Source organism: Anastrepha obliqua, chromosome 3 (genome assembly GCF_027943255.1).
Source record: "Anastrepha obliqua isolate idAnaObli1 chromosome 3, idAnaObli1_1.0, whole genome shotgun sequence".
NCBI lineage: Eukaryota > Metazoa > Arthropoda > Insecta > Diptera > Tephritidae > Anastrepha > Anastrepha obliqua.
This window is the reverse complement of record NC_072894.1, coordinates 70,972,929-70,996,031: the sequence shown is the minus strand read 5'-3', so window position 1 is coordinate 70,996,031 and position 23,103 is coordinate 70,972,929. Positions and strand designations below refer to the sequence as shown.

The following is a 23,103-nucleotide window of genomic DNA, read 5'->3' as shown; positions in this document are numbered from 1 at the left end:
TTTTACAAAAAGAGTACCTTATCTAGTTATATTACATAATTTCAAATACAGCAAAAAAGTCGTTCCCTTAACAAAAGAGTCTCGCTTAACAAAAAAAAACTCATAAATTAAATTGTACATAAGCATAACACATTTATTTTAAAAAAAAAACGCACATTTTAAAGACAATTTGTCACGTATACAAAGTTCTTTAAGTGGTTCAATAAAAATTTGTTGGGTTATTTTCTTTGAATGGGCATTTTAGTGCGTTTTTATATCCAAAGCTAGGCAACACTGCAGTAGCGAGAAACAGCTACAATCGCGGGCAATGCCACCAGATGTTAAAAAAAAGTAAAGCTAAATAAAACTGGGTGAATTATTTAAATAATTATTAAAAAATGTATATTTTACAAAATTATAAACATTAAATTTTAATTAGAACAGGCTAGAAAAATATCATGAAGAAAGAACTAAAACTCTGAGACTAAAGAACAAAAAAAAAGCTAAATCAAGTTACGAAAATGGTAATCTGGTCATACTGGAGCTAAAATCACGTAACTAGTTATCAAATTCGCTGAGAGCAAAGCAACGGGACCACGATAGGCGCCATCTCATTATTCTTTCCATCATGCATTATTTACATATACAGTCGACTCTCGTTAACTCGAAATTCGAGGGACTCTTAAAATATTGCGAATTATCGAGTGTTTGAAATATTAAATGGTTCGAAATTTTTTAGAGAAAATAAATAAAACTTCGAATTATCAAGTGTTTTTATTTAACTGCTAATGTTTTACACCCAAAACGGGTGTACGCGCCAATTATATGTATATTATATCATTATATATATATATATATATACGGATGTGCTTCGAAGCACATTACTGCTGCTTAGACTTTTCAATCATTTTTTTAAGGAGAAAAAGCTAGTTATCGAATGAGGCTCTTGCTAACTTAACTGACACCTCTGCCAAAGGTTCTGATGTATCGTCTTCATCTTCATCGTCGCTCTTTTTATTCGTATCTGTCACAGATAAAATGTCGCCATCGGTTAGTAATCCTAAGACAGTAACATCTTCATTTCTTCTCACCTCCTTCTACTTTTTCAATTAATTTCCTCGTTTCAGCAATCGTCAAACATTTATATTTTTTAGGGCTCATATTTAATTCAAATTTTTAATTTTTATACCAACGAAGCGATTCGTGCGAAAGCGTGCGTCACAATGTGCCTATGCTTTATGCATAACACGCAACCACGCACAGTAAAGGTATTTTCAGGGGAGTCCCAAAATGCAAAGTTCTTACTAACACACCAAGAAATTTTGCAAATTTGAATTGTCGAGTGTTTGACTATATGAGTTCGAATTACTGCGTCGTAGCAATGATTTTTTCGTTCGAATTACCGAAGGCAAAAAAATGTATGGACATAATTCGAAATATAAAGAGATTTTGTTGGGGACTCGTGATAACTTTGAATTAATGAGAGGTTTGAAACATCGCAGGTTTGAATTAACGAAAGTCGACTGTATCTATAAAGGTTTTAGTTTTCAGATAATATGGCTTTTAGAGTTTTGGTCCAATCTAAAAACTATTTCAACTCAGTGGGTAAAATTTTGCTTTCTCTCCGGAGATCAGTAAGCAAGCCCAAATTTTAGCTCTTTGTTTTTGTTTTTTTTTTTTCTTTTTGTTAAAATTGTTTCGTTTTTTCACCTAACTCTAGCATTATTTACACTTGTAAACATTGCTATATTTTAGGAAAATTGATGACTGAGTTTAACTTTTATGTTATATGGAAGATAAATAAATATATACTCCTTATTATGAGTAAAAATGCATATAGTGTTTATTTTCTGAGCAACTATTGCACTACATTACAAAGTTTTCTTGTTGATCTTTTCCTTCTAAATTCTTCGTGGTAGCACACGAAGCAACATCATTTAATTTTTGAATGTCTATCCTTTTGTCCTTCAATGGAGAAAATTTCATTGAATTCTGATTGGTTCATATTTAAACATTTTTCTCAGCCAAGCGTTCTATAGCACTTCGAGGAGAAAAGTGCCATTCTTGCCCTTTTCAGCATTTATGGCATGTATAATTGCTCGGATAATTCTTGTAAAAATGCGCGACGTCTAGGAAGAAAACCTGTAATTTAATAAGAGTTATAAGGAAGAACACTCTCAACACTGTCAGCAAAAACAAAATTTCCCAAAAATCTAAGCGATTTTGGAAAGTCTTGAAATTTGGATTTTAAAGTTTGAAATTTTGATTACCATTTTGAAATTTTTTTTTTTCTAATTTATTTTTAGGATTTATTGGCTTTTGTAGGGAATGAACCATATTTTCATAGAAAATTATTGAAGTTAAATAGGAACAAATAAATTATTAAAACTTATCAATAAGTCCTTGTTCTACTTATTTAACCCAATTTACATATTCGATTGGGGGAAAAAGAAATGCATTACTTTCTCGGTAGATGGCTGTGATATCGATATCTCATAAAGTATCGATCAAACAATTTAAAATTTATACAAACATTTCCCCCCCAATCGAATATGTATAACGCTTATGTATGTAAGTTGTATATGTAAATAGTGCTAGCTTGTGTAATTTAAATTAGTGCCATGGCGAAGTTTAAGCTTCCACAACATTAGCTGTGTCTTTTTACACGCACATACGTAAATTTTGTATGAAGCAATAAGCGCACAGTTTTGTATGCGCTTACGAAATGCAAGGTAACCCAAAACTAATCATCAATTTTGTTTTTGAACAACTTTTACTTAATATAATAAAAAAATGATTTGAGTGATGTAAATCTTTATTTGGACCTTTACGCTCTTTTTGTTTGTCTGTTTGTATCGTCCCCTTAGTATTAAAATAGCCTATAAATTTTTTGATGTTTTGAGAAAATGAATTTCAAACTTTTTGTCGAAAGTAGCTCTCACTCAAATCTCGTTATGTCTGTAAATATTTATTATTTTTTGACTGACGTTTTGACCCACTTTGTGGAACTAGAATTTGACAAAATTTTGACCACATATAAAATCGACGATGGAGAATCCACAAATTCAATAAAAAAATAATAGCCTATGAGCACATAGGCTATTGTTATACTAAGGGGACGGTATGATGCAGCTGTCTAGCAAAAATTTGCAAAAATTATACATCTTCCGTTAGAGTGATTCATTTTGCGCCACCATGCGGTTGCGGATGAAATCGATTTTTCGAAAGTTTCTGATGTAGTTTTATTGGTGTTTTGCAATTTGATATTTGTTGAACAGTTATGCTAAATATTTTTACAAATTATGAACAATGGTCGATATGCGTTTTTGTTTTGTTTCTCCAAGTGCAAATACATATGTGCGTAAAAAAAAACTTTATTATAACAAAACTGCATACCTAGAAAATGATAATAAAAAATTTAAGATTTTTCTGAAAATTTGTTTATTTTTCCGAATTAAATTAAATAAAAATTTAATAAATGGTCAAAACTTTAAAATATATTGCGCTGCTATTATTTTAATCGCTAATATTTGAGTGAGTATATACATATAATATATATAATTGGTGCGTACACCCTTTTTGGGTGTTTGGCCGAGCTCCTCCTCCTATTTGTGGTGTACGTCTTGATGTTGTTCCACAAATGGAGGGGCCTACAGTTTCAAGCCGACTCCGAGCGGCAGATATTTTTATGAGGAGCTTTTTCATGGCAGAAATACACTCGGAGGTTTGTCATTGCCTGCCGAGGGGCGACCGCTATTAGAAAAATGTTTTTCTTAATTTTGGTGTTTCACCGAGATTCGAACCGACGTTCTCTCGGTGAATTCCGAATGGTAGTCACGCACTAACCCATTCGGCTACGCCGGCCGCCTTTGAGTGAGTATGAATATAGTAAAATTTAGTTTCATAATACTCGCACAACCGTGTAAAAATTTTACGGGCTTCAAATTTTTAAAAATGCATTAAATCAATTTATTTCGGAAGGTTACAGAGCGAAAGTTGAGTGCGTTCTGTCACTTAGTCCGCTGATTCTTAGTAGCTACTTTTTCAGATTCGATTACCAAGTACTTCTTTTTCGCATAGATCATAGAAAGGAGATCGATACATCGATTTACGAGCTCCTACAACATTTTCGATGAAGAGACATGGGATCATGAATTAGGGCCATGCTGACAGTTTTCTTGGATAATCGAATCTCTTTTAGGAAGATAAATGGTGGATGAGAAATATTAATAAAATGTGATGAGGAAAGAATTATGTTTTGGCGCTTTTTGGCGTACACTGAGTAAATATAAAAGATGCATTCCAAAGCAAAGTGCGCTTTTCAAAAATAGGAATTTTTATGGACAATTACATGCGTCGAAAAAGTAGATCTTTCACTGATGCACTGTCTATATTCCATGCATTTCAGACGAATATAGGCGGAATTATTGCATCTTAAATGAAATGACGTGGAATTCAGCTTTCAAAGGACAACGGACTCCTTGTTTTTAATATGATCCAGAAGAATCCAAGTACGAGTGGAAGGCACTAGATTATGGTAAACAAAACTCATTAAGTATCAATGCAATTGCATTGCCAACGAAGAGTTTATTCTACCGGGCCACATCGTTAATTCAGACAACTACTTGCATCTGTGCCTTCACGTTTTGAATATTTGGTTGATCGTATTCGTCGAACATGGCTGGTTCACCGCATATGTAAATGCATATTATAAAATGGTAGACATAGCTTAAAACTAAATATAGAAGTATGTACGTATATATATTTATCTATGTAGTGGAATGTGTAAAATTGTGAAGAAATTCCTGCCACAATATAAAATACTTATGCGACATTGAGTCGGAAAGGGATGAATTTAAATATAACACAAAATTCAATTGTCAAAACTCATACTTCTTATTTTTAAAAACATCCTTTTTACTTTGGAGCATATCATGCAGTTAAATGAAAAAGGCGACATATATATGTAGTTTGTTGCATATATTCAAGAAAATCATGAACAAATTAGTATAGCTTAAAACTAACTTTAGAAGTATGTATGTATGAATATATGTATGTATAATATATTTATTTAAATAGTCGAATGTGGAATACTTTTATGTTATTGCTTTTAAATATATGATTATATATTTTAGTGTTTAAAATCGGTCGATGATTTAAATTCCCTCATCACTGTTTCCTTCAGTTTCATCGTCTAGTAGTAAGCTCGTTGAGCCGTAATTACGGAGTCTGTGAAATTAAATTAAATTTTACTATAGATTTTACATAAAGTTTTATGATATTTAGGATTTATCAGGCGTTTTGCGAATATTAGTGAGTGGAGAAAAAATAAAAACCAAAGATTATAGTTATGGTAAATATAAGCAAAGAATATAAATATTAAGTTTTTATTTACGAATATTTTTACAAAAAAAAAAAAAAAAAACAGCTACGGACATAGAAATAGCATATTTAAGGTATCCCCTATACGAATAGTTATTCCTTAGATGATTAACTGATATTCTTACATATTTTTATGCCAATGTAAAAGTATAATAAGTACCGTTAGTTTTTAATAAATTTTTTCCATGTTTTACTCGAAATGCATACTGTTGCGTTGGACAACAAAATAACACAGTTATACATATTTCAATAATAAGTTAATTTTTTCGGTAAATTCTGGTTTGTTATAATTACAAATATATTTGTTTCCTTTAAAAAATTGTTTTCCTTTTAAATATATAATTGGCGCTTAAACCATTTTTTAGTGTTTGGCCTTCCCCTATTTGTGGTGTGCGTCTTGATGTTGATCCACAAATTGAGGGACCTACAGTTTAAAGCTGACTCCGAATGGAAAATGTTCTTTTTTATGAGGTACTTTCTCATGACAGAAATACACTCGGAGGTTTGCTATTTCCTGCCGAGGGGCGACCGCTATTAGAAAAAACTTTTCTTATCATTTCGGTGTTTCATGCATGGGGATTCAATATACACACTTCCGAATAGTAGGCACGTATTAGTCAATAGCCGTATGGGTTGGAGCGTGACTACCATTCGGAATTCAGAGAGAACGTAGGTTTGAATCTCGGTGAAACACTAAAATTAATAAAAATTTCTTTCTAATAGCGGTCGCCCCTCGGCAGGCAATAGCAAACTTCCGAGTGTATTTCTGCCATGACAAAGCTCCTCCTAAAAAATATCTACCGTTCCGAGTCGGCTTGAAACTGTTGGACCCTCCATTTGTGGAGCAACATCAAAACGCACAACACAAAAAGGAGGAGGAGCTCGGCCAAACACCCAAAAAGTGTGTGCGCGCCAATTATATACATATATATTATATATACATATATATAAGTAATTAATAAACAAATTTTACCAATTTGAAATAACTAATTTCTGTTTTTCTTGCTGATCGCTAAAAGAGCGTCAGTGTCTCTTTCATTCCGATTTTTCGAGCTCCTTAAAATTGTAGATATTGAATTGTTATTTATTTTGCTTTTTTTTTATAATACCGAAATAGAAGAATATAATTTGAGCAAAAATAATTGTTCTACTAGGTCGTCCAGTAAAAATAATCATTTTTATATGCTATTGTGGAAAAATGGGCTATTCCTCTGTCCATAGCTGTATATAGGTATGTACATACATATATTTGTGATACTAAAATAAACTCAAAGCATACTTACATACACTTAAACGCATACAACTTTAAATAAGATTTGTTAATAAAAGTTATTAGTATTGTTTTTATAAATCAATGTAAATAAAATCAAAAATAAAAAAAATTATTCAGGCACAAATAAAATACACGCCCGAATGCAATCAGAAATCAAGAGTTTCCCAAGTCACATGTGTGCAGTGCTTACCTCATCATCAGACACTTTGAGGCCATCTAAATTAATACTGTTCCTTGCATAACTGCCACAAGCACTACCTCCGCCGCCACTACCAGCATCCATTCTGGTATATTGGCCAGTGCTGGTGGCACTAGCAGTACCACCAATACCCACCACACCTGCTACACCAACACTGCCACCACCAGACGTCGAGGAATGCGAATGATCATCATTAAATAATTGGCGATTTATATCATCTTTACTTGTATTGGGATTTGAATTCGAAGTCGCAATCGAATTCGAATTCAAACTCGCGCTGCCACTGCCACTCCCGCCACCGCTAATGACCATGCCCGAGTTGGTGGTCGTTTTTAGTGGCAATGCCAGATTGGAGCGATTACCACCAGTCTGTTGTTGTTGGCCAGCTTGACCACCAGCAAATCTACCCGATGATCGTTCACGCTGCTCGCGCTGGCGGTGATGATGTTGGTGCTGTAGATGTGATGGATTATCAAATTTTTGTTTGGCACGCTCGAATTCGAGATTACGCGATTTCGACTCAAATATATTCTCTTCCAAATGTGACGGTTTTGCATCGAAAAAAGTGCTGGTTTGTTGCATCAAAGTACGTTCAGTGTGACTTGAGCGTTTCGGAATGGCCACTTCGGCAACACCACCACCATTTGGTAAACTACTAGCCGCATTGTGGCTATGACGACTACCAGCTGGTTGATCATCGAAAATCTGACGTAGATCATTAATATTGGGCAAGCATTCACTAGGAATTTCTACAGCGATCTTGTTGCGCAACTGTACACCACCGATGGTGCGCAATTGAGGACTGTGTGCACGTCTTACATTTTATATATTTAATGTACATATATATGTATATAAATGTGTATGGAATGAGTAAACCGTATGCGTTTCGATTTAGACAATAAGTATCCATTACAAGAAGCAGCAATCCGAAATGTTAATTGAAAATGTAACCTTTTTAAACAGTTAATACATACAAAGGTTTACAAAAGCGCCAACATTTCGACTTTAGAGCAAACAAATTGTGAAATGTTAACTTAAAGAATGACAAACCTGGTTTGTAAATGTTGTATTTGCACTTGCAGTCCTTCGGTTTGGCCAACTAATTCGTCATTGGTGCGTTGCAAGCGGCGTACTTGATTTACAGCCGAATCTAATTCATCTTCAGCACCAGCTAATTCACGTTTCAACTCTTCCACTCGCTGACGTAAACGTTTTACCTAAAACAACATTTAACAATAAGTTTTTATTTATGGCTAAAAAAAATTAGAAATTACGAATTGTTAAAAAATATTTGTACTCAAAGCATTGGTCTACTACACCCTTTATTGGATGTTTGTGTTTTCTCCAATTTGTGTGGTAAGTCTTGCGTCCACAAATGGAGGGCCCTACAGTTTTACACCACCTGCGAATGGCAAATGGTTCTATATGAGGAGGAGTTTTTGTCATTGCATAAATGCACTCGGAGGTTTATCATTTACAGAAGTGGCTTTTGTTTACCACGGTCAGGGTTTCCTATGCATTTTATTTGATCGTGACTTGATTTTCATAGCAGAAAGTTTGGAAATAAATAAACTGCCTTAAAAAACACCATTATAACATTAACTGTTGAATAGTTTCCCCATTTTGCGAACACAATACTTGCACAGGCCATCGATTTTTTCCTTATTTCTAGTACTAAATTAAATGATTTATTTTATAATGAAATCAAATAAAGTAATATAATCTCACAGATATTCTATTGAAATAAGTATTTTAAGAAATAATAGAATAGAAACGTCAACTTTTAATTTAGATTTTATATATATACATATATAATTGGCGCGTACTCCCTTTTTTGGGTGTTTACCGAGCTCCTCCTCCTATTTGCGGTGTGCGTCTTGATGTTGTTCCACAAATGGAGGGACCCACAGTTTCAAGCTGACTCCAAACGGCAGATATTTTCTATGAGGAGCTTTTTTATGGCAGAAATACACCGGAGTTTGCCTTGCATGCCGAGGGGCGACCGCTATTAGAAAAAACTTTTTATTAATTTTAGTCTTTCACCGAGATTCGAACCAACGTTCTCTCTCTGAAATCCGAATGGTAGTCACGCACCAACCCATTCGCCTACGGCGGCCGAAGATTCAGATTTTACCTTTTAAATTAATAATACAAAAGAGTTTTTTTTTATATTTAAAAAATCTATTAATTGTTGATTTTTTTTTTTTTAATATGTAAATATACATTTTTATTAGTTTTCTTGAAGATTTGTTAGTACAATCTGTTTTACTGATTCAATATTATTCTGATAGACTCACTTGATGAGCTCCTCATTTATACTAATGAACAATTTTTAGTTTTTATTGAAGGAAAAATCTTTCCCTGCTGCTCTTGCTTCTAACTTTTCAACTTACTTATTACATATACATATGTACATTAGGATGCATTATAAGATTTATTATATTCCAAGACTTCCGCCAATTTTTTGGGTATGGGAATAATTGAGTATTAAATAATACATGATATTATGGCAGCATCTTTTACGCAGCATACGGATTCCTCTGACGAAAAATTCGAGTTCCTTTGACTTGATCTATTCATTGAGCCAGTTTGTGATGCTCTCGTAAGAAGTGAACCGCTCTCCAATAAGGGCTGACTGCATCGATCGGAACAGATGGTAATCCGAAGGTGCAATGTCTGGGGAATACGGCGGGTGGGGCGAGATTTTCCAATTCAACCCCTCTAAATATTTCTGGACCGATTTAGCAACGTGTGGTCTGGCGTTGTCATGCAGCAAAAACAGTTTGTCATGTCTACCGTTCCATTCCGGCCGTTTTTCTTTGAGAGCTCGATTCAATCGCATTAGCTGCAGTCGGTAACGATCGCCAGTGATGGTTTCAGATGACACCCTTCTCCGACCAGATGCACAACATAATCTTTGAAGCATGAATGTTTTTTTTCGCTGTCAATGGACCTGGTTCACCTGGCAGGCTTCAACTTTTTCAACGCTTACGGTTATCATAATAGATCCATTTTTCATTGCCAATGACGATGCGATGCAGAAACCTTTTCTTTTCTGCCGTTTAAAAAGCATCTCACACTTCACCAAACGTTCTCGACATCCCTCTCCTTCAATTGATGTGGCACCCAGTTACTTGGTTTCTGGACCATTCCCATCGCGTGCAAACGTTTACCGACGATTGATCTATCAACATCAAACTCTTTAGATATATCGTCAAGGGTTCGACATGCGTTGAGTATCTTCGACTTTTTTCGGTGCCCCCTCGCGATCTTTATCACTCACGTCTAAATTGCCACTTTGGAAGCGTCGAAACCACTCTCCAAATTGCATTTGATGGAGCGTGATTACCGTAAATATTGATCAATATACGACACGTATCAGCTGCACTTTTCTTTAAAAGCTAATTCTGAAGCTTCACTTCCCGCAAATGCTGTTTTTTCGGGACGAACGTAGACATTTTTGACGTCAAATAAAAAAAGGATCTTTACGTTTGAACCGATTGTCAACTACTGCGAGACCTTTAAATCACAAGTAAATTACTTGAGCGAACACAAAAATAGTATCAGCAACGAGGGTGGAAACTTATTCCCATACCCAATATTTATGATAAATACTATTAAGATTTACGGGAGCCTAACCGAAATGAACGTACCAAAAATCTCATTATTTTGATTCCATTGATCATTGATTCATTTCAAGCTAAAACTCTTCTCTCGCCTGATGGTTTTTTTTTATATTTTCAAAGCTAAGTATATTTATAAAAAACTGGATTTTTTTTAGGTATTTTCAAGTAGGTCCAGCTCACATAAATCTCAATATTTTTCCGAACTGGCGCAAAGTCTCAAAATGTAATATAACAAATATAATATAGCAAATTTTATAAACCGCAACTTGTTTTGATGAGACACCCTTAATGTACGTAGTACATATAGTAGATGTTAACGTGTTGGCCGAAAATAAAGAACTAATAGTAACTCCTGTTTCTCCTTTTTTAATATGGAAAGGAATGCCCGTCAGCAAAAAATAAAAAAAAAAATAAAAAATCAACGCGTTTTTTGAGCAACTTGAAATTTGCCAAATTAAATTTATTATTACCAAAATTGAGTGGGCTACAAAACAACATACTCGGAATTTTCTAAAAATTCTGATTAAAAAGTGTAATGTTGTAATTGCACAAAGTTCGAAATTTGGATTGGAAAATATTTTATATAATATTACGCAACACGCTTTGAAAAAAAGGAGAATAGGGGGGTTAGGGATAGGGAAAACAGCAGCCTCCGGATGCTTATAAAGAGTTTTTCAATAAGGGCGGGTAGATGTTGAAATGGAATAAAATGGCGTTTGCTGTGTCGTCTAGGTCCATATGGTTCAATATAAGCCATAAGAAATTGGAAGGGCCACCACGTCTACCGAAAAATGGGCGCAATGCGCGCAACGTTTGCGTTAATGAACACTCATTTTGATAATAAAGTTTTATCATTTGAACGTGCTGTTCAATCGTGTAACTTGCCATGATGATTTGGCATAAGTAACTGAATAATAAACACAAGATTTGAGAGATGTCACCAAAAAAAATGGCTGCCACCGGGCGCCAAAATCGACCCGCGCCAGTTGAAAAACGTTTGCGTTAATGAACACTCATTTTGATAATAAATTTTTATCATTTGAACGTGCTGTTCAATCGTGTAACTTGCCATGATGATTTGGCATAAGCAACTGAATAATAAACAAAAGATTTGACAGATGTCACCAAAAAAATGGCTGCCACAGGGCGCCAAAATCGACCCGCACCAATTGAAAAACCCTTTAGTTTTTAAGAAATTTATTGTTAGAGTTGTGTAATTTAGCGAAAATTTGATGTTGCCAGACACCTCAAATAAGAACGAAGTTCGAATGCAGAGACATTCACTGGAAGGATGTTTGTATATCTGGAGTATTTTTTGCTTATGTTTAGAACATAGAAACATTTTTGAAAATATAAACATTTAGTCTAAGAGCTGGCTACATGAAAGTGCCCGCATCAGGTACATGGCTAATTTATTTTTAAAATAATAGTATTAGTGTAGACGAATATAAAAGTGAATGTCTGCCATTGCAAAACTGGGGCGCAAAGGGGGGATACGCGGTGAAAGGGGTGAATTTTGGGTGGGAAAAAATTCATAAGCTACAGGGATTCTATGTACGGGAAAAGTTTGGTTATATATTTGAGAAAGTGTAAAAAAATTGGCAGACATTTTGCGAGGGGCTAACTCGCCGGCAGACTGCGCTGAAGATTGCAAAAATGAATTTAAAAAAAATCATAAGGTACATGAATTCCAATTATTGTATTTTAAAGTTTAAACATTCCAAAAGCCATTTACAAAATGGCAGACAAAAAAGTGAGGGTAAGGCCGCGGCAGACGACGTTAAAAAGTGCGCTACACATCAACATTTTTAGTCACATTCGCAATCGGAATCTGATTCGAACGTGATATCTCCTTCGCTATCGCTATATTCATCTTCATTTGATTCGCTTTCTGCATTAACGTCTTCATCGCCTGTTACAAAGCACAAAGCAAAATGATTTTTAGACATTTAATAGAATGGAATAGTTATATGTTCTGTGGATAAATATATTACCTTCGTTTGTTCCAGGATCAATAATATCTTGTTTTGTACTAGGCAGCTGTGGTCCGCCGAACCATTTAAATGTATACTTTCCCTCTACTAATATCCATCCGCAAGTTTCTGGTCGTAAATATGATGGAATTTTCTTATGAGCATTTTTCCCTATTGTAGCAATATATTTGGTCCTCAATAAATGCTGCGTTAATTCAGCCTGGCTAGGAGGCAAAGTGGATGAGTCAAAATTCTGCAATTTTTTTTTCCGGAAAGGTTTCTCCAAATCGTTGACCTTATAGGTTTTTAAAAATAAGGCGAATCGTGCATCATTTACGGAGCTCAACAACGGAAAGTTGTACAAATTACAGATATAGAATCGGGAAAACAGCGGTTTCCTCACAGTCTTCATGTCCAAATTGACCGAATGCTTTTTGTAAGTCTTCATTTTTCTTTAAAATCTGTAAAGGACGTTGCTATCCCTTGCGAAATAATGCGGGATTAAAGCATGAAATCCTGGCAGAGATTGACACATTATCTCGCCTAACTTTTCATGTAACGTCGATACGTCAATTATTCGTTGCTTATTCCAAACCCCTGTTTGAATATAAACTTTGCTATTGTGTTGTACGTGAATCATATTAGCCAACATAATAATTAAAATATCCGTATCTGAGTATTTTATTAGAATGTTCGCTGTTGACTCGATATTGCACGCATGATATACTATTTTTGTATCCGCCTCTTCATGCAAATCGAGAGTAAACTTATCATTTTTTGAAAATAATATGCTTTCATTCACAGCTTCATATTGATAACAGTTATCAAAATTGAGTAGCACTTTTTTTATTTTGAAAGAATGGAATTAATTCTTGATTTTGCCAGATGACGATTAAAAATTTCACGAGTGCCTCTTTGAAAAAGCTATTTCGGAGTTCTTTATTAAAGTCTGATGGTCTTGATTGTGCAGGTCCAGAAATCACGTACATACGATTACCAGAGGAACCACTTCGCTGAGATCTTTCGTAATCTTTGATAGATGGTGACCAATATCTATCAAAAATTACATGAATTTCACGGGCTGCATTGTTAGTCACCATTTGAAGTATTTTTTTGGAGATACTTCCGAATGTTTTTGGTAAATCCTTGATACAATGTATGAGAAATAATCCGTCTATTAAACAAATGTCAGTGTAGCTTGGGGCTGTACTTTGAACATCTTTTTCCAACGACTTCAACAAAACAGATTTATCTGTTTTATAAATCGATCCATCCAAGTGACACATACACATTGGAACGGGTGTTAGAGGATAAGTCAATAGTTTTTCAACATTAGCATTGTCATTCATTGAAATAGCTAACATTCGGCCGAACAAGTCACGCTGTAGTCGTACTTCTTGAACTTTGTTATTTATCGAGACAAATCTTTTCTGGGTTGAAGTAGCGAAATTCAGTATTTTATTTTGTTTAATAGTTAATTCCAAACGATCATCAGGCGCAGCACATTCAGAAATAAACTTTTCTCTTAAACCACGGCCAGTTCTTTCCACATTTAATAAAAAGTCGCTCACTTCTTTCGATGCTGCTCGTGCAGTTGCAATATTAAACAATTCATTGCTCCGAGTATCTTCGCTGCTCCGAGTATCTTCGCTGCTCCGAGTATCTTCGCTGCTCCGAGTATCTTCGCTGCTCTGAGTGTCTTCGCTGCTCTGAGTATCTTCGGTGTTGAAAGGATTCATATTTTGTTTTAATATAGTTATAAAATTCTGCAACTGAGTAGTATCTTTTTTAATTTGGTGTTTTTCTAAGTCTCCGGTGATATCTTATGATTTTTTTTAATTAATTTTTGCAATCTTCAGCGCAGTCTGCCGGCGAGTTAGCCCCTCGCAAAATGTCTGCCAATTTTTTTACACTTTCTCAAATATATAACCAAACTTTTCCCGTACATAGAATCCCTGTCATTTTTCTATTCGTCTACACTAATACTATTATTTTCAATATAAATTAGCCATGTACCTGATGCGGGCACTATCTATGTAGCCAGCTCTCCGTCTAATTGTTTTAAATGACAAAATGCATCGCAGAAGAAAATTCGGAATAAAAACCACGCCATTGTCTGGATTATATTAAACACGCATATGACTCACCGAAACTTGAAAAGAATGATATAAAAGGTATCAGAAAAAATAAAAAAAGTAAGCCGTAGCCGAATGGGTTGGTGCGTGATTACCATTCGGAATTCACTGAGAGGTCGTTGGTTCGAATCTCGGTGAAAGCAAAATTAATAAAAAAAAAACATTTACCTAATAGCGCTCGCCCCTCGGCAGGCAATGGCAAACCTCCGAGTGTATTTCTGCCATGAAAAAGCTCCTCATAAAAATATTTGCCGTTCGGAGTCGGCTTGAAACTGTAGGTCCCTCCATTTGTGGAACAACATCAAGACGCACACCACAAATAGGAGGAGGAGCTCGGCCAAACACCTAACAGAAGTGTACGCGCCAATTATTTATTTTTTTTTTTAATTAAGAACTAAAAAGTACAGTTTATAAGTGTATTGTATTGCTTCAATAAGCTTTACAAAGGGGTATTCGTGGTTTTTGCATAGAACTCCTTTTCGCGTGGGCGATCTTCGGCCGCGCTCCAAAAAATAACCCTCCTCAGTCCAACTCCGGCTACGCCATCCACAGTATTTTTGCATAGAATTCCTATCCGCGTGGGCGGCCTTCGGGCGCTCTTCACAATAATAACCCTCATCAGTCCAACCTCGGCTACGCCATCCACAATATTTTTACGTAGAACTACTTTCCACGTTAAAATCATTAAACCAAAAATTAAAACGTCATATGCATGCGTGTAGTATGAAGGCAGGACACTAAATTGAAATACTTCCCTTCTGTTGTTGTTGTTGTAGCAGTAACTTTGCTACAACTTCACTTTTGTTCGTATTTTTATCTTCATTTGCAGGCATCTGGCAACATGGTACTGTTGTCAATTCCAATGAATTGATGTTCTCGTTTAATATTGTAAAGTATTGATATTGATAAATGCAATATTTCTAATACGAGTAAAAACACCCGTGTGACTGTATATTTTATGAATTAAAGTGGAGTTTAGAAAAATATACTTTATAATGTGCCAAATTATAGTGAAGTTCCCGAAGGGCCAAAAATTGCAAAAATATTATTTCCGAAAATTGGGAGTTGTAAAGGTTATTCCTGAACCACCCCCTAACATCTCCACAAAGTTTCATTAAATAAATTATTGTACTTTGCCTAAAATTGTCCACGTCACATTATACTAAACAATACCCATTGGATTTATAGGGTTTTTTTAGGAGAATAACTAACATGCATGTATTATATTTTCATAAAAAAATTATATGTGATACAAATAAATTGTCAAAACTTGTCAATAAATCTCGGTGCTATGGTTATTTTACGAATTCAAGGAGAATTTATATAAGATCTACCGCTATCACCTTGTATTCATTCGTATGCACAATATGCAACAATGATTCAAGCCGAATTGAGTAGTGGAGGTGGCGCCATTAAAAAACCCTTACCTTATTTTTCGCGATTTTGACAAGTCTGACGTCAGCTCCCTTCGCAATTCAAAACAAACAAAAGTAGGAGAAATTGCTTGTTTGTGAGAATTCAGTGAATGGCTTGGTAATATTGTGATTTGTGTGATTAAAACTATTTAAACTAATGCAAACGAAGTGCCGTGTGTTAAATTGTTAAAGTACAAATGAATATAAAGCCTCCAAACGCAGTTTTATGCGTTTTTATGCGGAAGACGTCGAGGCTAGAAAGTATGTGTGCGTGCGTATAATTCTTGTGTTTGGTTGTTTCCATTGCTTTCGCCTACCTTTCTTCTTCACAAACAAATATACGCACACACACATACTTTCTTACTACGCCGTCTTCGTCATAAAAACGCAAATAAACTGCATTTGAATATTTTATAATAACTTGTGCTTTCAGAATTTAACACACGGCAGCGAGCGAAGGGAGCTGACATCAGACTTGTCAAAATCGCGAAAAATAAACTGTTTTTAAGGGCGCCACCTTTGATACTCAATTTGCCTTGATCTTCAATGGTATTACAATCAAGAATGATAAAATGATGGTACTCAAAGTCACCAACGTAATCGTACGCCCGTATCACGATGAAACAACGATCTACGATACTACGGAACGAAACGGTGGTGAGAATTGATTCACATGGGGCTATCATTAGTTTAATCGTGTCAGCTGCTACGGGCGTACGTTTACGTTGGTGAGTGTGAGCACCTTAACAGATATTCAATTCGCCTTGTATTACAATCTACAGTATGAAATTCATAATATTTTAGATCACACTTATAGGAATGTAGAATGAGTATATTTTTTGAAGGTAGTATTCACGAAAAATATTATCGCAAGATTTAAATTGGCCACTGTTTTAAGTGAACAATCGTAGAAGAGCACGCAAGCGGTGTGGACACATTTAATAAGAAAATTAAATGTATGGGGAACAAAAAAATAATCATTGCAAGTAGTGTAATAAATTATAAAAGATTTTGATCAGATAAAAATACAGTTGATAATGACTACAAAATACCTTCTATCGGCATTGCGTCCGAGACCACAACTCTATGCAAGAACAATTTTTGCCAAAAAATTTGCAACCACAGCGGAGCCACCAAAATTCGATTGGCATGATCCACTCAATTTAGAATCACAGCTGACCGAAGATGAGATCGCTATACGCGACGCATTCCGTAGTTATTGTCAAACAAGTCTGTCGCAGCGTATAACTGCCGCCAATCGCAATGAGGTGTTCCACAAAGAAATTATGGAAGAAATTGGCAGTTTTGGTGCTTTGGGTTGTACACTACAAGGTTATGGCTGTGCCGGTGTATCAAATGTGGCTTATGGTTTGCTGGCCAGAGAAATAGAACGTGTAGATTCGGCTTATCGATCTGCTTTGAGCGTGCAGAGTTCGCTGGTGATGGGAGCAATTTTCGATTATGGTTCTGCTGTGCAGAAGGAAACTTATCTACCCCGTATGTCTCAGGGCAAACTTATTGGTAAGTAGTAAACCTTTTGGTTGAAAATAGATACAAATGATGTAAGTATAAGTAAATTCTTCCGCGGGCGCCACTAATGAATGGGATGGTACGTGATTACCATTCGGGAGTGCATAGGTTCGAATCTCCGCGCATGAAACCCCAAAACGATAGAAAGTTTTCTCCTAATAGCGGTCGCCCCTTGACAGGCAATGACAAACCTAATACTGTATTCCTACCATGAAAAAGCTCCGTATAAAAAATATCAGCGTTCGAAGTTGGCTGTTCCATTTGTGGAACAACATCAAGACGAACACTACATGTCGGATGAGGAGCTCGGCCGAACACACAAAAAGGGTGTAAGCACCAATTATATTTAAATTCGTCCATGATATGCAATTAAGTAAGTGAAGGCAGTTAATGTAATAGTTTCGATGGGCCGGGCTAAAAGAGGTAACATATTTGCTAAGTAGTTTTTATGGCTAAGCATAGAGATACATTTCCATAAAGAGCTTCCTTTGCTGTTCCAGACGGTTTCGAAAGGGTTGCATTCTACACAGACATTAACACTGGAAAATCTTAACTGAAAGAGAGGAATCCGCTGTAACAACATAAAACACCAATACTTTTTAGGGAATGTTACTAGACAGTTTTTGGTCAGATATAAATTCGGGTGACTCTATTAACGTAAAACCGATTGAAGTGAAAACTCACCAGTTGCTGTATAGAAAATCAAGACATGCAACCAAATAGGCTTAAGATTAATTCTCCAAAATAACGGTCTTGTTATTAGTTCTAACATCTACATTAGAAAACTAATATTTATGCATTTTAATTGTTTATAGGGGCATTTGGTTTAACTGAACCAAATCATGGTAGCGACCCAGCCGGTATGGAGACGCGTGCGAAATATGATAGTGCCAGCAAATCATACATTATAAATGGTTCGAAAACATGGATAACAAACTCGCCAATTGCGGACGTTATCATTATATGGGCAAAATGCGAAGATGGCAAAGTGAGAGGCTTCATAGTAGATCGGGCACAATCTAAAAAGGGCTTGTCCACACCTGTAATTGAAGGGAAATTCTCACTTCGTGCCTCCACCACCGGAATGATACTGATGGACGATTTACATGTGCCGGAAGGCAATCTATTACCAAATGTGGAGGGTTTTAAGGGACCATTCGGCTGTTTGAACAATGCGCGCTATGGCATTGCTTGGGGTGCTTTAGGTGCAGCGGAGTCATGCTTGGAAATAGCGCGCCAATATACACTAGATCGGAAACAATTTAAGCGACCACTGGCCGCAAATCAATTGATACAAAAGAAATTTGCCGATGCCCTAACCGATATAGCATTAGGTTTACAAGCTTGTCTACAAGTGGGGCGCCTTAAGGATCAGAAACTGCATACTCCTGAAATGATTTCACTTATCAAACGAAATAATTCTGGAAAGGCTCTAGATATTGCTCGCAGTATGCGTGATGTTCTTGGTGGTAATGGTATATCCGATGAATATCACGTTATACGACATTGCATGAATTTGGAAGCGGTCAATACATATGAAGGAACACACGATATTCATGCGCTTATTCTTGGACGTGGTATTACAGGAATAGCAGCGTTCGCTAATTAAAATTCGATTGATATGTTCGTATTTATCTGCATTTATTTTTTATGTATCTATACTTTAAAAGACCACTAAGATTGGAAATATCCACAAATAGATCATAATAAAATAATTTTGATACTTTTAAAATTCACACTTTTTAATTTCTCAATTCGGACTAATATTTTCTTTCATTAGAGGAGGTATTTTGTAATGGAGTAGAAATTCTCAGTTTTTATATATGGATATATGCACATAATTAATTTGTAAATGTCAAATAGAGTACATACCTCAGCTTCATATTGTTCTGCTCGACGTACGGCATGCCCTAACTCTGTATTAGTTTCGGCTAAAAGTTTCTTCAATTTGGAATGTGATAGTTTAATCTCACTAATTTCTTTATTGCGATCTGACAACTCTTGTTGTAGCGCGCGTACTTCAACGTCATTCGCCTGCATGGGACGCCCTTTACGTTCGGAACGCTCTTGATAATCACGTACTTCAGCTCGTAGCTTTTTGTTGTCGCGCTCCAACGCAAGTTTCTCAGTTTCGAGACGCTCACGTTTACCCCATTCTGAAGCATTTTCAGCCTGTAGACGTTCCAACTACATAAAAAGTAGTAATTAACTAATTTAGTAAAAAATAACCATTGTTCAATTAATATTCTCTGGGATTTACCTCAGTTCGTAGTTCTGCCAAACGTCTTTCCAAATTTTCTCGCGACGCAGATTCTTCTTGCAATGAATTGTTTATTATACGCATTTCAGCTCGGTGTTGTTCCTGTAGTGTAAGCAATTCACGTACAGCTTCCTATAAAACGATAGGGTTATTTATGAAGAAACTCATTTATTTTAGTAATTTCAATTGTTCATCACCTGCTTAGCAAGACGCAGCTCTTCTTGACGATCTCGTACTTCTTGTATCTCTAAAGTTAACTTTTCAATCGTTTTGTGTAAAATATTTTTTTCTCTGTAAATATAAAAAATTTAATTAGTAAAATGAAATTTGTAATAATTGTTTCAATATTTTCGTACACAAAAAGGGCGAAAAGAGTGCGAAAGAGTACCATTTCATCACAAGAGATATTGCAAATGTTTACTATGCAAATACATTTTCACTTGTACTAGTTTTACAGTAAGAAAAATAGCTGTGTATAATCCTAGTTTAAAATGTGGGTATCTGCATTTTTCATTGAATGAGTTATTCACATCGTTGAATTCGTATGTGCATGCAAACATCAGTTTTGCTTTTATGTAAATAATTATTACGTTACTGACTTTTTAAATTCTTACTGTTGCAGTGTCTACAGGAATAGTCGAGAAATCCTGAACTTTTTCCAGTAATTCAGCTGGGCTTTTAGATTGCAGCGTATCTTCCGTATGCAGGTTTGTACGTCGTTTTTTAAAAACTATTCTTGATCGTTTGATTTTGAATTGTGCGCCATGAAAACTTGCAAACGGACGCAAAGAGTACATTGTGAGAATTGTAAGTTAATCTGATTTCATTTTGCTTTAATTTAGTGATACCCTGCATTGCTACACAAATGGCTCAAAGACCCCAGAAGGCACAGCTGCCAGTATGTACGACAATAAACATATAACTTAAGTGTCCGTCAAGGGTCCATCTATCAAAGAACTCAGGATGAAAAAAACAGGCACGATCTCTCGAAGCTCAGGTCTACATTATCGAAAGGGAAACTACAGCAGTACCCCTTGAAATTTCTTTAAAATGTTTTGTTACAACAATTGCAAGACAATTTTTTACTTCATCTTTACAACTTTGGCAAAATGCACGAACAAAAGTAATTGATTTAGTATTCCTCAAATCAAATCAAATGTTGCAACATAACACATGAATATAGACATAAAAACTACTCACTCTCTTTCTGCTTGCACCGTCTTCTGCCCTTCATCTAAACGCAATTGAAGCATAGAAATTTTCTGAAGCAAATACTCTTCATCAAAGTCATCTTTAGATAATTGCTGAATCAGACGTTTTTCCTCAGCCGACACTTCATCTGGTACATTTAAAATTCCGTATGTATTAATATTGGTATACAAATTTAACAAATACGTACCTATGTCAGAAACATTTTTCGGCACTGCGCCCTTTAGCACATATTCTTCAATGTCCAAATCTTTAATATCATTGCAAATTGCCTTAGTGACCTAAAAGATTAAATACAATTGTTTGCTCCCTTTAAATATGTATTCCAAATGTACCAATCCATCTTCGCTGTTTACATTTTTTAAACCATCAGAGGAAACATCTGGCGAGCAGGTAACATCACGTCCATTTGCTTCAACATCTTCAGACACATCACACATCCTAAAATGCGAACATATGCATGTATTGTATTTTTGCACAAACAATTTCCCAGAAGATTTTATTTGGTTACCCTGCTTTATGAAATTGATCGGCATGTTTCATCATTAGTGTGTGGACTTTTTCCATTTCTTTTTTGAGTTGAGATATCTGCATCTCGAGGTCATTTTTCTCTCGCTTATACGAATTGGATTCCTTCATGGCTATATCAAGATTTGCCCTCAACTGTTTGGCTTCTTCTCGAGCTTTATTGCGTTCTGTGCGTACCTGTACCGAATGTTAGCATTTTAGTTGTAGATATGTAGGTAGGTGTATATCGATTTAACAAATTTACTTGTTTATAAACATCGAATCGTGACTATGGTAAGTTATATGCCGGCATCGAAAATGATACATACCTTGCTCCATTTTTCGCGCCAATTAGCTGTGCAATCTGACCACCATTTCATTGTCTTTTCCATTTGGGCAGCTCGAGCCCGTGCTTCGTCCAGTTCGCGCTGCCTTTGGGCCTGATACATTTATAACTGTTATATACACAAATATGCTTATATATAATGCTAAGATGTTTACCTCGCGCGCTTCCCATTCTGTAGCATCGCCAAATCTTGGAGTTTCTGCAGCTCCACTTCTACGAGGTACAGGAACTGCGCTTTGTGACATTTTCAAATGGACCTAATGGCCCCCTCCGGTTCTAATGAGGTTCTTAGTTATTTACCTCCTTTCTACTACAATCACAACTTACAGAACCCACTTAACAAAACAAGGATATTAATTTATCGATCGAACTTAAATTTTTTCAGAAAACAGGTATATTTGTTTTCGTTTGACTTTCGTAGTTTTCTATACACAAATATTTTGACAGCCTCCCGTTGCCTCTTTAGCACTTCTTGTAAACTTTATTCTGCTTTGAAGTTAATTTGATATTCCTATTCCTACGAAGTGTTTTCTTCTGGCATTCCCCTTTCTTGTGCTGCCATATGTCGATAACCCGAATAATAATATGGAGGTGTTCAAAGGTTGTTACAAAAAATGTTATAAATTCGAAATACAAGTATCTTTTCACAAACTGTAAATTAATTCTATTTGATAGTCCAGCCTAGCTCTAAAAAATATCTTTAACGATGATCAGATAGTTTGCCGAATCAGATAATCATAACAAAATACAGCTTCTACAGTTCGAAATAAGTAATTTTGTAATTAAAACTGATGGAATGTAACGCTATAGCGCGAAGAAAACTCAGACATATTGACCAACTCCAGCCAGAAGAAAGGCCCGCTCAATCTAACCCAACTCTATCTTGAGTTTAATAATGGAACAGGGTCCGGATGAGGTACTGTGATGAGTAGAGGCTACAAAAAACCATAAGGTCGAAGTGCAAACCTCGAAAAATAATCTAATCTAATCTAATTAAAACTATAAGCACCGAAAGTCCTGGTGCCAAATGATATAAGAAATAATGTCGAAAACAAATGAGAAAAAAATTGCTTAAAACAGATAAAAATAATTTGATTTTATCTGCAGTTATTTTACAAGCACATATAAAACTGTACGCTTATTGTTTCATTAATATTTTAAGGGCAGATACATATGCGGATAAAAAACACAGCTCATATGAACGATTTTTTGTCTTGACGGGTCTTGTGAAACCCCTAAATATTTTGAAAACGATGGCAGCACAATACT

At 35.5% G+C, this 23,103-nt stretch overlaps 2 protein-coding genes across 4 annotated transcripts; one reads left to right on the top strand and one right to left on the bottom strand.

The window, feature by feature from the left end:
* Nucleotides 1–4,942: 4,942 nt before the first annotated feature.
* On the bottom strand, nucleotides 4,943–22,318 carry LOC129242779 (coiled-coil domain-containing protein 102A). Of its 3 annotated transcripts, XM_054879619.1 has the most exons (13): nucleotides 21,990–22,318; nucleotides 21,818–21,928; nucleotides 21,493–21,686; nucleotides 21,317–21,422; nucleotides 21,172–21,262; nucleotides 20,973–21,111; nucleotides 19,970–20,063; nucleotides 19,773–19,904; nucleotides 19,385–19,699; nucleotides 7,884–8,050; nucleotides 6,825–7,647; nucleotides 6,645–6,664; nucleotides 4,943–5,208 (listed from the first exon to the last, which is right to left on the bottom strand). In XM_054879619.1, the coding sequence occupies exons 1-13, from the start codon at nucleotides 22,077–22,079 to the stop codon at nucleotides 5,136–5,138; spliced, it is 2,355 nt and encodes a 784-aa protein (XP_054735594.1). In that variant the 5' UTR covers nucleotides 22,080–22,318; the 3' UTR covers nucleotides 4,943–5,135. The 3 variants fall into 3 exon arrangements, with proteins under 3 accessions (XP_054735594.1, XP_054735595.1, XP_054735596.1); XM_054879620.1 differs by lacking the exon at nucleotides 6,645–6,664; XM_054879621.1 differs by lacking the exons at nucleotides 6,645–6,664; nucleotides 6,825–7,647.
* On the top strand, nucleotides 16,776–19,244 carry LOC129242780 (glutaryl-CoA dehydrogenase, mitochondrial). The gene is made up of 2 exons (XM_054879622.1): nucleotides 16,776–17,503; nucleotides 18,328–19,244. Exons 1-2 carry the CDS (start codon nucleotides 17,020–17,022, stop codon nucleotides 19,119–19,121), a joined length of 1,278 nt encoding a protein of 425 aa, XP_054735597.1. The 5' UTR covers nucleotides 16,776–17,019; the 3' UTR covers nucleotides 19,122–19,244.
* Nucleotides 22,319–23,103: the final 785 nt, after the last annotated feature.